We start from the raw sequence: 13,980 nt of genomic DNA, 5'->3' as shown, positions 1-13,980 counted from the left end.
TTAAAACTTTGTCAGCTGAAGCTAAGGTTACTCCCTAACACCTAATGGATGTCTCATCATAGCCTTGAGATTTACACTTCCATGTATGTATACACATCTGTAGCAATACATACCCAAATCACACACATGGCTGACTCAGTTAACCACTGACTGTTTCTTCTATTACTCTACACAAATACAATTGAGCTGGCATTCATCTTGAGGTAAAAAGCAGCTCAGCTATGAAAGCTTTGGCTGGTTATTGCCTTGAAGATTTGACTATGCGTTTGTTTGAGAAGTGTAAAAGAAAATCTTGAACTGTCGGATGGAAAAAGAGCATATTCTCTGCAATACCATTCTGACTGCATAGAAGAACTTCCAGGACCTGAGTCCTGAACGGAGTCTTTTTGCTGTTGAAGTGAACTAGGTCCATCATTAGGAAATATATGTTCACTTTTTACTTCTGGAGTATCGCTCAACTTTTTTTTTTATTGCTTGATGTTGGCAGGTGCTATGTCCAACTTTTAAAACGGTTAATAAATTGGAATTAATTAAACCTTTCCATTTATCTAACATGTAGAGCTGGACAAAATTTGGAAGAGAACTTTTTTTGTTTAAAAACACACAATTGGATTAGCTTGGCCCCTTTAACAAATCCATGTTGATTTTGGAAAATTTCAACGGGGGCAAATGAAGAAAAATTCAAAATTAAACCTGTCCCTTTCAGGCTCAGGAATTTAGGTGCTGTTCAGGGCTCAGTGGTGGTCGCCTGATACCCAGTATCCAAGGTGCGTGTCTACCCCCCGGCTCCTTGGCTATGCTGGGGTGGGTCTCTCGGTCTCTACTGGGGAAGCTGTTCGGGGTGGGGTTGGGGAGGCGGGGGGGGCAGGTCTGTGCTGGGGGGGGAAGGGAAGGGCGGGGGCCAGAGCCGGGCCGGGGGGGGGCGGGGAGAGGAGGTCGGAGGGCCGCTCTGTGCTGGGCCGCAGTGGGGGCGGGCAGGGGCCAGAGCCGCCCGTGGGCAGCGGGGCCCAGGGCTGTTCCGGGAGGGCCCGGCCGGGAGCGGAGGAGGCCGGCTCGGAGGAAGTGATGGAAGCTGAGGAAACAGGAAGAGCCGCGGCCGGTAAGAGGGAGCAGGGAGCCCGCGCCCGCCCGCCCCTCACAGCTTCTCTGCCCCCGCACGGCACCGCCCCCGCCCCCGCTCCCTCCCTGCCCCCCACCCCGCACGGCACTGCTCCCTCTCCCCCACTGCTCCCCTCCCCCCACCCCGCCCGGCATTGCCCCCTTGCCTCCCACCCCGCCCGACAGTGCCCCCACCCCCCCGCACGGCATTTCCCCTCCTGCCTCCGACAGTGAGCCCCCTCGCACTTCATTGTCCCTACTGCCCCCCGCCCCCAACTGTGTCCACCCCCCGCACGGCATTGTTCCTCCTCCCTGACAGTGACCCCCCCCTCAGGGCACTGCCTCCCCTCCTCCACTGCCCCCCTGCCCCTGACAGTGAGCCCCCCGCAGGGCATTTCCTCCCCTGCCCCCGACACTGACCGTCCCCGGCACTGTTCCCTCTCCCCCACTGCTCCCCCGCCCCCCCGCACGGCACTGCTCCCCTCCCCTCCCCACCTGTCCCCAACAGCGACCCCCCCCACATGGCTCTGTTCCCCCTCCCCCACTGCTCCCCCGCCCCCCCGCACGGCACTGCTCCCCTCCCCTCCCCTCCCCACCTGCCCCCAACAGTGACCCCCCCACATGGCTCTGTCTCCCCTCCCCCACTGCTCCCCTGCCCCCGACAGTGCCCCCACCCCCCGCACGGCACTGCCCCCCCGCTCCTGACAGTGCCCACCCCCTTGCCCACCGCCCCGCATGGCACTGCTCCTCCTCCGGCACTGCTCCTCCTCCGGCACTGCTCCCCTGCCCCCGACAGTGCCCACCCCCCGTGTGGCACTGCTCCCCCCTCCCCCACTGCTCCCCTACCCCCGACAGTGCCCACCCCCGCACGGCACTGCCCCCCCGCTCCTGACAGTGCCCACCCCTCTGCCCACCGCCCCGCATGGCACTGCTCCTCCTCCGGCACTGCTCCCCTGCCCCCGACAGTGCCCACCCCCGCACGGCACTGCCCCCCTGCTCCTGACAGTGCCCACCCCCCTGCCCGGCACTGCTCTTCCTCCGGCACTGCTCCCCTGCCCCCGACAGTGCCCACCCCCCGTGTGGCACTGCTCCCCCCTCCCCCACTGCTCCCCTGCTCCCGACAGTGACCCCCCCTGCTCCCCGCACGGCTCTGCCCTCCCTCCCCCACTGCTCCCTTACCTCTGACAGTGCCCCCCCCGCACGGCTCTTTCCCCCTTCCTCCTACCCTGGAGGTGCCCCCTTTCCTTCAGTCTGGCACTGCCTCCTCCCCCTGCACAGTACTGCCTCCCTTCCTCCTGCCCTGGCACTGCCCCCCTTCCTTCAGTCCTTGCACTGTCCCCCTGCAGAGCACTGTCCCCTTTCCTTCAGCCTGGCCCTGCCCCCCGCATGGCCCTGCCCCTCTTCCCCCAGTCCTGGCACTGCCCATCCATCCTGCATGGCACTGTCTCCTTTTCTCCAGCCCTGGCATTGCCTACCCGCACAGCACTGCACTCCTTTCCTCCAGCCCTGGCACTGCCTCTCCTGTGGGTACAAAGGCCCTTTGCTCTCCTGTGTCCTTTTCTGCCTTATACCCCCTTCTTTCCTACTCCTTTTTCCAATGCCCACTTATATTCTCCTAGTCTTATCCCTGCTTTCGGTGCCCCACCTCTGCCCTCACCTTGCTCCCTGGCATTGCTGTCCTTTCCCCCCATTCCCAGGCAGGCTCCTAGACTGAGCTTTAATGATGCTACCAGGCTGGACCTGAAACAATATTAAACTTCTGGGCACTACCCAGCCACAACAAATCCCTCTGGTGGGGCTTTGTGAGTGACTGCCTCTCACAATCTGCTCTGAGCTGAGCTGGCTGGAAGAGGACCAAGATTAACTTCCAGCAGCATGTTAACCAGCCACTTCTACAGAAGTCTGCTGGTCCCTACATAAGTTATCACACCAGACATGCTGTTTATTAAGGATGCTGTTTTTCAATAGTGTGTGTGTATTTTGTATGGTATTACCGGGTTGACCACTTGATTGTCAACATCTAGCTAGATTTAAAGATCTGACTTCAGGTTTTCTATAAATTACCAAAACACACAGCAACAAGTTTGTGCGTGCCTAGGAAATTTCGCTCAGTTCCTGTGCAATCACAGTTTGACTCTAGGTGTCCTTGGTTTTTATTGCAAAGTTCCCATGAGACTTTTTCTGGGTCCAAAGGTGGTAATTTTTTCTGGTCTTACAGTCTGATTCAAAATCCATGGAAGTAAATGGGAAGACTTCCCTTTACTGCGATGGGGTTTGGATTAGAAAGCAGTTACAGTCAGAAAAATAGCACTGTCAAAATGGCACCACTTCCTTCACACACCTGGTCCTTTAGTGTGTTTATAGCCCTATGAATGAATATAGTGGTACTGTGGTTTAGTAAATGAACACAGGAGAGACAGTAAAGAGGAACAGAGGGAACACAGTATATATAAAAAAATCTTCAAATCATAATTCCAAGGTTTGAGTCTCATGCTAAAGGCAGTGCTATAATCCTCCAATCAAAACTTCACTTTTGCTTTAAGAGGAAGTAAAGGAATCAATAATAATGGAGAACAGAGTAGTAACTATGTTGTCTCTTGGCCACAAGACAGTAGCTAATTCGATTAGCATGATATGGAATGAGATATATGGAGCCTTTCCTGCATATTGTTGCAGAGTTTATCCTTTGTTAATCGCTGGTGAATGGAATGACAAATAACAGAAGAAGTAGAAATATTTGTTGTAAAGTAATGTTTGGAAATTTGAAAAAAAATAAGCAAAAATTAATTACAAATATTTCTAGTAGCAGGCTAAAGAGTCTCTCTCCCCAGCAGAGGCTGACAGAGAGAATGGGAAAAAAAATAATGCTGATATGTGTGGCAAGTTTCTTTTGCCCTAAAATAGATACTAATTTAGATCTATAGCTGTAAGCGAAACAATAATCAATCTAGCATTTGATGCTTGGTAATGGATATGATTTTGAGATAGGTGGGCCTTTGTGCATACTCAGTAGTGGATCTCCAAGAGAGTCTTGAGTGAATAGTGTTCTTGGTTTATATTTGACTAAGAGCATTTCCAAGAAGCTCTGTTCATCCACTCCCTTGGATAAGGGCCGATTGCATCACCTCGGTTAACTTTTGCACTGCTTTCTCTCATGCTCTGTCTCTGCACTGTGCTTTTTTAATTTGTCAAGCTAACAGGTAAATGGAGAGAAAGGGAATTTATCTTCTGAAAGACATTTTAAGTTGCTGCCATTTGTCTAAAGCACCTACTTCATCCCCTTCAGTAAAATAATTATGATGATGTTCATTAGTTCTTCTAATGCTCGTGTCTAAATGTGCTGAAATCAGATTACCCTATTTTTTTCTCCTATCAGCCACTTATGAAAGTCAAACATTTGTAATGATGATATTGGCTTTTTTGGAAGACTCGCTACTCTGCTGATGCTTTTAAATGAAGTATCTCCAGATGAATGCAACTTGGTGTTCCTTGTCCAGACAAATCTTGTGCTGCTAAGCACTTTAGGTTTTGTAAACATTTCCCCCGCTTCATTTTGTATTGCTCCAAGTCATGTGTTTTGAATGGTTCTTTCCTCACCCCACCCCAATCCCCTCTCTCTTCAAGAAAAGATTTTAGTGTTTCTAGCTATTGTTACAGTTCTGTCTTATTTCTTTGACTGCACATCCTTGAGCTTAAAAAAAAATTCAGCAGCAATTGGCAAGTGGTGCAATAAAAAATGAAGTCTCTGAATGTATTGGAGCCAGCCTTTAGCTTTGCTTTCTCATGCTGTGTTTTTTTGATCTTACATTGCTCTATGACTGAGATGCTACAACTTTAAGTGTTCTTGCTGTCTGATCTTGCAACTCTTACTCCCAAAATAATCCCATTGACTTCAAGTGACAATAAAGGTTGTTCGTGTGATTAATAAGGCTTGCAGGCCTGTCCATCTAAAATTAAACCTATTTGCCCTTTGTGTAGATCCTGTGCCAACCCTAACATTGAGAAATGAGCCAGCTGCTCACCTGGAACTTCAGCTAATTATTTTAAATACAGTCTGCTCTCATGTAGTTTTTTTTTCTTTTCTTTTTTTCTTCAAGGAGCCCTGAGGTTTGCACGTACCATAGGCTCTGGGAAGGGCATTTTTGTGGGTAATACAGCATATAATCCTGGGGCCTTAGTGATAGTTACTAAATGACTAATCTGTGTATCTAGTTTAACAGTTACAGTAAAGGAGCCTTAAAATTACACCTGTCCTGCGGAAAGATTTTTTTTCATGAAATCCATGTTAATCAATAGAGTTTACCTTCCTGTGCAGGAGATTTGCTGCAGGACAGGTGGAATTTTAAAGCTCCAGATCTGTATTTGCAACATCAGATGTGTTAGAAACCAGGTCAGTATGAATTTTCCACATCCGCTGACAGTGGCAAAACTAAGAGGTTCCTGAGCTTTTTCTGTGGCAACACACAGTACTTTATGTTGCCTTTGCAAAGTGACTGGCAGCCCCTTGGGTCACACATATCCAAAGTACACAGTCTCCCGCTCAGTTACCAAGAGGTCAACGGATGCTTAAAAATGTTGCATTTTTAACCTTTGAAACTGAAGTCTGGTGACTGGTCTTTGCAGTATTACTGAGAACAGATGGCAAACAGCTCCACAGACATAATTCTTACTTGTAATTCATTCCTGTGAAGTTCTACAAACAGCTTCACAAAATCTCAGAGAATGCCTCCATGTTTTTTGCTGTGTTACAACATCAAGCCAAATTAAATAAAAATTCCATTTTGTATCATTCAGATTCCCTTGGTGTCATGTGATGTTTTTGTAAAGATTGCCTTGCAGCAGTTTCAGATAAATGCACGTTTGGTAGCAATTTAAGGCCTGTGTCCTTTAAGTAATGCTTATTAGTACGTAACAGATGCTGTTTAGAAACATTATGCCTTTAATAGGCTCTGCTTTTAGACTGTATGTTCTCTTTTTCAAGGCAGACTGGAGATCAGCAAGCTTGGAGGTATGCTGTCGTTTATGCAAAGCCTAAGTCAATTTTCTGCTCTGAAATCAAGCCATGTGTTTTTCCTTGTTTTTTCCATTCTGGTCATAACTATCTTGCTGTGTTTTTTCCCCACATCAGATCTTTGGCTGTTTGTCAAGGCACTACAATCAAAACCTTTTGCATTTTTAACCACCAGAAGTGGTCCTTTTAGATGAGTCTGTGGAAACCAAATTTAAAGAACCTCATATTTGATGTCAAGTGCACAGACAGCACAGAGCGAAACCATTCCCACCAGCCCCTTTAAAAAAAAAATACTGTGGTGGTTTTGGCACAGTTTCAAAGACATCGAACAGCTGACACAAAAGCACAGGAAAACAATAGAGATATTTACACATTTCATTCCACTACATGCAGCTGTTCATTGAAGCAAGAAATTCAGGACAGGCTCAGAGAGCTATGATATAGGTAGCACAGGTATTCACTTTCATATAATAAAAATTGACAGCATCAAAATGTCCGGATGACTGTAAGGCATGGAAAAACATTGGGGAAGAATGTTTCTTTTCCTTCCCTCTCCTGCTCAAATTAAATGCATTTTAATTTTGAAAGGAATCTAGTTTAAAGATTGATTCTTGCGAGTAATTTGGAGTGGAGGGTGTTCAACACCACCTATGAGGTATTTGGTAACTTACATGATGAGGCATTCGATTATAAATTCTTTGAACCAGGCATGTGTTAAGCCTGATTTTTCAAAGGGGCTGAGCATCCAACACTCAGCTGAAATGACTGGGGAGTTGAGATTGCTTGGTACCACTGAAAATCCGGTTTATTGCCTCTTTCGTATCTGTATTGCTCCATGGCACTGTATGAATAATGATAGTAATGAGGAACTGCATTGAATGTAATGTCAACTGCTAGCCACAATCTCAGCTAGCAAGCAGGGAAGGGTGGCCCTGCAGTAATTTTAAATGCTACGTGGCTTTAAAATATGGATTGGTATTTTTTGTTTTTGTTTTTTTCAAATATTTTTGAGTGGTGATCTTTCTAGCATCTCCCTTATGGACAAAAGCATCTCCAAACTGGACTGCTTTCCAAACTCAGATGTCAATTCCTGTCTTCCTGCTTTTTCCTTTTCATCACTATGGGAGGATTTGTCTTCTTCTTGTCTCTTCAGGTGTAGGTTTTGTCCTTCAGCCTCCTTTCTTTCTTCCATCTATCTTCTCTGTCTGTGATGGTAAAGGACTGAGCCTCTCTCATGCTCTCTGTCCAGAAAATCTTTCAGTTATACATTCCATTATTTCCCAACTCACCCCCCCATCCCTTTTTTAGTTTATACTCTGAGAGCCAGACACCAGTAACACCATTGTACATTTGGAGTACCACCCTTTACTTCAGGAGTGTAACTGAGATAAGAGTATGGCCCTGAGAATTTTCCACACATTCCTGGGCTCTGTGGGAGGCAGTAGATATTAAGGACCCAATTCTCACTGTGCTTATATAGGGGTATATTGAGGGTGTCACCCTGTCTGGAGCAGTTCACGAATGTGAATACCAACCTCAGGTCAGAGTGTCAAAAAGCAGGGCAGACACCCCTAAATGGTTGTATGTTCCACAATAAGATTTGACCAACTCAGTAACAAATTTGAACCCCTGAAGAGCTATAACAGTCTTATGATGGAGTTACAGACAATCACCTTGGGCATTCTAAGCTATGTTGCCACCCAGGAAAGTGGGACTTAGTGATAGTTGGTTGTTATCCACCAAAGATCACAAAAGATTCAGGTTGTTTTCAGTCCCAAGAAACCAGTCACTTACTTCCAGTCAGGGCTGGCTCTAGGCACCAGCAAACCAAGCATGTGCTTGGGACTGCACATTTCAAGGGGCGGCATTCCAGCCACCTTTTTTTTTTTTGCTTGGGCAGTTGCGCTCTCGGAGCTTGGGATGGCGAATTTTTTACTTGGGGCAGCAAAAAACCTAGAGCTGGTCCTGCCCCCGGCCAATTTGTATCTCAGATCTCATACCAAAGACAATGCAGGTAGCCAATCCTATAGTAACATAACTATGGATTTATTAATGAGGAAAAAGAAACGAGAGAGTTATTTACATGTTAAAGCCGGCAAACATATATACACAAATGAATTACAGTTGATGGTTGCAAAAGGTGACAGAGTTGTAGCAATCTGTCAGCACTGAATGTCTTTTAGGGCCAGAGTTGTTGCCAGCCCATTGGGGGCCCTAAGCAGGAATATTTTTGCCCCTCTCCCCCAACACTGACAGCCAGAGCCCTGCCACCCGGGGCTGAAGTCGTGGAGGTCACGTAAAATCACTGAATCTGTGACTGACTCCTAACCTTAATAATAATAAAAAGTGAATGGGAGCCCCCTTGAGCTGCTTGGGGCCCTAAGCAATTGCTTAGTCTGCTTATGCCTAGTGCAGGCTCTGTTTAGGGCTAACCCAGGTTGACCCTGGGGATCTCTGTTTCTGTTTAGTGGCTTTGGCTCTGTGAGAGTCCAAACAGCAAAAGAGATGACAAATTTTCTTGTTCACTATCTTTATTTTCTTCTTCCAGAATTCAAGCTGACAGGACAATCTCTTTTGCACATAGCCTCTTCATGGGTGTGAAAGGGCAATTAACAAAGACTTTATTTTGTGATGTCCCACAATGACCCATTTAGTTTTGATAGCCTTCTTAACGAGCAGGAGATAATCCTTTCTGACAGGTTGACAGTTTCAGGGCAAACATTTTTTATAGTTATAAAGCAAAAACTTAAATATTATCTTATAGCATGTGATATAGATATTATAAGTGAGATTAATGCATGCAGCAATTTACAAGCATTTCATAGAGTCTAAACACATGGTTATAAGTCCAATACCCATCTTAACCATATTAACACCCAGGTGAAATGGACTGCTTTCCAGAAGTGAATTTGTCAGTGCTCAGCTGAGGCCTAAAGCCTTGGCAAGAGCTGGTTTGCCAGCGTGACAGAGGCTAGTCCCACAGAAGTCAATGGGGTTTCACTGCTGTAAGTCTGGTGTGAGGGAGAAAAAATGCTTTATAGTTACTACCTTGGATGCTGCTACTTTTCAGGCCTGCATCTCCTTTGACCCACTCTGAGATATCTCTCTCCCCCCACCTTATTCTGCCCCCCCCCTCCATCTTACATCTCTAAACTCTTTGCAAAGAGAGTGAAATGTTCAGTCACTCTTTGCTGCTACACTATAGCTGTATGTGGTAACACTTCCATAGTTTAAGGGTGTGTCAACATTTTTATTTATAAATCCTGTTTTCTGAGGCATAATACCTCAGCCTTTTTCAATTACTTCAGAGTGGAACTTTGTACAAAGCTTGTCAGTTCAGATATTGGGTTTTATGTGATATGACAGGAGGTAGCATGCTTACACAAATGGATTTCGATTTGTGCTGTGAGTTGGGTGTGGTTTTTGTGTTTTTCTTTTTTAAATGTAGCAAAGAATGGTTTGAAGAAAAATAGATGCAGCTGGAATATTCATGGTAAAACGTACAGGGGGCTGGGACAGTGCACGTTAACTTTAAGATCGAATAAGCTCCTGTCTTAGTCCTATCATTTTATACCCAGATTCCTAGAGTTTAATATTTAAATTTAAAATACTATGAAACTCAGGAGTAAATATGTTGTTGTAGATGCAGTTTTTCTTACAAAGGAGGAAAAAATAGTTAGTTTGAATTAAAATTGATTAAATATTAATTCTGTTTCACAAGCTTCTGATCACTCTTGTAAATTCTAGGAAATAAAATGCTTGATATACAGGGCCTGATTCTCTGAGGTGCTGAGTGCACTCAGATTCCACTGATATGAATGAGAATTGAAGGTGCGTAGCACCTCATGGATCAGGTCCATCTATCCTTTGCCTATGTCCATTTGCACCTCTGCTAGGCATAACCTTTCTAGGCAGTAGCAAAATCCTTTGAACATGAATGGGCTCCCTGATACCATAGCCTCCTGTGTTTGGGATGCATAACCCTTATCTAGTCCATTTGTTGAACTGATACAATGGGGGCAGTTGCTTAAATAGAACTCATCTATTTAAACCGTCCAGCCACTTAATCAGAAATTGAATTATAATTATTTACTGCCAGAGCACTTTCACTTACTGAATTTCACAGAGCAATGCCTTTTAGACAGAAACTCATATTTTGTTTGCCCTCCTGGAGTACTCTTCATTGTCAAAATGCTAATGGAAAATAGTACAGGGATGGTATTACATAAAAATCCATTAAAACCAATAAACATTTTTTCTGTAAGTTCCCAGGTTATCCTGTGACAAATGGGTGAAAAGTAACGCAGTGTGAAAGAACACTGTTCCTGTTAATGATGTACAGCATGTGGTTAAGGGCTGCCATGCCATGTTGGACAGATATCACACCACAGTATTTATCCACCAGCTCTATTGCTCATTGTTACGGTGTTACTGGAGGTTTCATTTACACTAGAACTTGGGTTTTTGACATGTACTTGCTCAATTAAATTCAGGATATGAGAGTCAGGTTCTGCATGTACTCCCGGTAACATGCCAAGGACCTCTTCCTTCCTTTGAAAGGTTAAACAAATATGGTAGCCTAATGATAACCACATGCTTAGAACTGTTCAAGCTCAATTAAAGCAATGAATAAGACTTGGTACATGGTACCGAGTGCTGCTGTTTAAACACAGTGCTTCTGCTCCTGTGAGAGGTTAATGGCAAGGCACAGTATTCATATGTGCATCGTTTAGAAGAGCAAAAAAGTCACTCTCTCTAGAACCTAGGAAGGGTCACATTATTGCAGCCACAGTATGGATATTAGAGAGAGACAAGTGGGTGGCTACAATAACACTGCATATAGTATAGATAGGACAGTCTATAGAGGGGAGGGAAGAGGGCTCTTTATAGTATATATTAATATTACTGTACTCCTATGCCTTTGTATATAGCACTTTTAATCCAAAGATCTGCAAGTGTTCTACAGGCATTAATAGATTAAGCCTGTAACGAGGTAGGTATTACATGCATTTAAACTATAGGCAATAGGCATTTAAACGATTGGCTGAGGTCACACATCCAGCCAGTGTCAGGAATAGAACCCTGATGTCCTGATTCCCAGTCCCCTGTTCTAATCACAGGACTATTCCCTCCTAAATATTAATGTGATGTACATAATCTTTTCTGTGTCAGTTCACCTAAATTTATGTGCATATTTAACCATCACAGATACCTGGACAAATGATTAGTTCACAAGAAAAGAGAATGAAGCTGCAAAGTGGTTTGTGTTAAGAACAATAAGTTTAAAATACTTTTATGCCCAAGGATATAAGGACTCCTGATACTGACAGGGAAACTTAAAATAAATCTCCTGTATATTGTGGATTTCTGCATATATCTCACCCTGATTGTTTATTGCTGATCACATTAGCATAAAAATAAGACTCCCCCCTCTTTTTTTGAAAGCAACACAGTAGAACCTCAGAGTTACGAACAGCTCAGGGATAGAGATTATAACTCTGAACAAAATGTTATGGTTCTTCTTTCAAAAGTTTACAACTGAACATTGACTTCATACAGCTTTGAAACTTTACTGTTCAGAAGAAAAATGCTGCTTTTAACCATCTTAATTTAAATGAAACAAGCACAGAAACAGTTTCCTTACCTTGTCAAATCTTTTTTTTAAACTTTCCCTTTTTTTAGTAGTTTACATTTAACACAGTACTGTACTGTATTTGCTTTTTTTATTTGTCTCTGCTGCTGATTGTGTACTTCTGGTTCCAGATGAGGTGTGTGATTGACTGGTCAGTTTGCAACTTCTGGTGTTCGTAACTCTGAGGTTCTACTGTATTGCCATCCCCAAGAGTTCAAAAATGAGTTAGGTTTCCCCCCCACCCCAGTGATACTGTCTTAAAAATTGTAAGTTTTAAAAAATAATAAATGTTGGGTTCTTTTTATTTGCTTTTCGTTTCTGAGCCGTTAAGACTCACATTTTCAAGCTTTTCTCTTTCATGTGTATGTGTGAGAGAAAATGAATGATATTGGAGTGTGTGTGTGTGTGTATACGTTCACATATTGATAGTTTTTACTCTCAGTAATGTAAACGTTCCTTGATTACTAAGGGCACCTTTTAATTGTGCAGTTCTTAATAAATGCATATAGTATAGTTCTCTACAACCTGTTTGCAGAAGGAGTAACAGCAATCACAGGGGACATGATTAATTACTTAGTACAGTACAAGAAGTACTTGTGGCACCTTAGAGACTAACCAATTTATTTGAGCATGAAAATATGGAACGCTTCACGAATTTGCGTGTCATCCAAATTCGTGAAGCGTTCCATATTTCATGCTCAAATAAATTGGTTAGTCTCTAAGGTGCCACAAGTACTCCTTTTCTTTTTGCGAATACAGACTAACATGGCTGTTACTCTGAAACTTAGTACAGTACACTGATTTTTAATTCTTTATCTACACTAAGGCTGGTGTTTGTTTGCTTTTCAATTATACTGCAACAAACAGTCTTCTGAAATACTACTGCATCAAACAGGTATAATGCTTGAAATGCTCCATTCAACAAATAAAGCTTTCTTAGGAGTACGATCAGTATTTAAGGTATCTTAATTAGCTCTTTGATATGTCTGAAGCTGAAACAATTTTATTACCAACTTGTTAAGGAAACCAGGTTGTGGATACAGTAATAGATTGCTCTAACTGAAGATAAGGCAGGTGTTTTTTATGTGATAGTTAAAAGATATTTTGGATTAATGCTCATGCAGAAAAAGGTGATATTGACAATACGTACTAACTTTTAGATTAAACTAGCATCAGTTTTTGTAACAGAAAGATCCAGCTAATCGGCAGAGTAATTAGTAACTATGCAGTGATAAATTAACAAAATTAGTGTATAAAAACATCCCGTAAACTGAATAAACTAGAGTAATTAAAGAGCTCTTGAAAAGGGTTGTTTAATACTGCTGCAACATTATCTTCATGTGATGGGGTTATAAATAATATAAAATTACTATTTAAATGATCTGTGCTAGGAATCAGGATTAAGCTGCATAATGTTACCATCACTTTTCTCTGATTGTGCAAGTTAGACTGAATCCTTATAACCATTGTATTGATTGTGGGGATTTGGTTTACCTTCAGTATAATAACTACTTATAGTTTCATTTGTGGAATTTCACATACATGAGGGTGCAGCATGTGTTTTCTGTTGTGCTGAGAAGAATAAATTATTTTGGCTACGGAAAACTATTTCCTGCTTACTTCAACCCATGCAGTGAAATTCTTTTGGGTTCAGTAGTGATGAGGTCTGTGTTTAATGTACAAAACATCACAATTTTAGTTCAAGATGAAAAATAATCTCCCATCCTATAAGTGACTAGAGCTATGGCTTTAAAAATAGACCTTACGCATGTTATCATTTCCCATCTAGAAACCTATGTTATGATCTGTTTTAGATCCCAGGTGAAGTGAGTTTAGCTGCAGTTTTCCCTCCAAGAGAGAGGTATTTGTTCACTTCACAAAACCACCACATAATTCAGCACAGTTAACTATTTCTGTTCTGGAAAAAACCAAAGCTGGAATAGCAGGGGTATGTACTGGGAGGAGGGGTGCTGCAGGAAAGAACTGAGGTGAATTTGGGGTTCAAGACTGAAACAGGATAGTTTAGCAAAAAGAAAAGGAGTACTTGTGGCACCTTAGAGACTAACCAATTTATTTGAGCATGAAATATGGAACGCTTCACGAATTTGGATTTGAATTTAGAGAGTAACAAATTTATTTGAGCATAAGCTTCCGTGAGCTACAGCTCACTTCATCGGATGCTGTAGCTCATGAAAGCTTATGCTCAAATAAATTTGTTAGTCTCCAAGGTGCCACAAGT

General features: G+C 43.3%; 1 protein-coding gene across 3 annotated transcripts in view; it reads left to right on the top strand.

The window, feature by feature from the left end:
- Positions 1-974: 974 nt before the first annotated feature.
- Positions 975-13,980, top strand: part of LOC144271005 (protein FAM169B-like) — a 52,505-nt gene continuing 39,499 nt past the window's right edge. The window contains exon 1 of one of the 3 annotated variants that reach the window (XM_077828035.1): positions 975-1,099. In XM_077828035.1, coding sequence (XP_077684161.1) covers positions 1,066-1,099 — 34 coding nt within the window. In that variant the 5' untranslated portion in view covers positions 975-1,065. The remainder of the gene's footprint in view (positions 1,100-13,980) is intronic. The other 2 variants (XM_077828037.1, XM_077828036.1) reach the window with 2 other exon arrangements.

This window comes from Eretmochelys imbricata, chromosome 10, assembly GCF_965152235.1.
Source record: "Eretmochelys imbricata isolate rEreImb1 chromosome 10, rEreImb1.hap1, whole genome shotgun sequence".
Classification (NCBI taxonomy): Eukaryota; Metazoa; Chordata; order Testudines; family Cheloniidae; genus Eretmochelys; species Eretmochelys imbricata.
The sequence above is the reverse complement of the archived record's forward strand: the minus strand, read 5'-3'. Positions and strand labels throughout refer to the sequence as shown.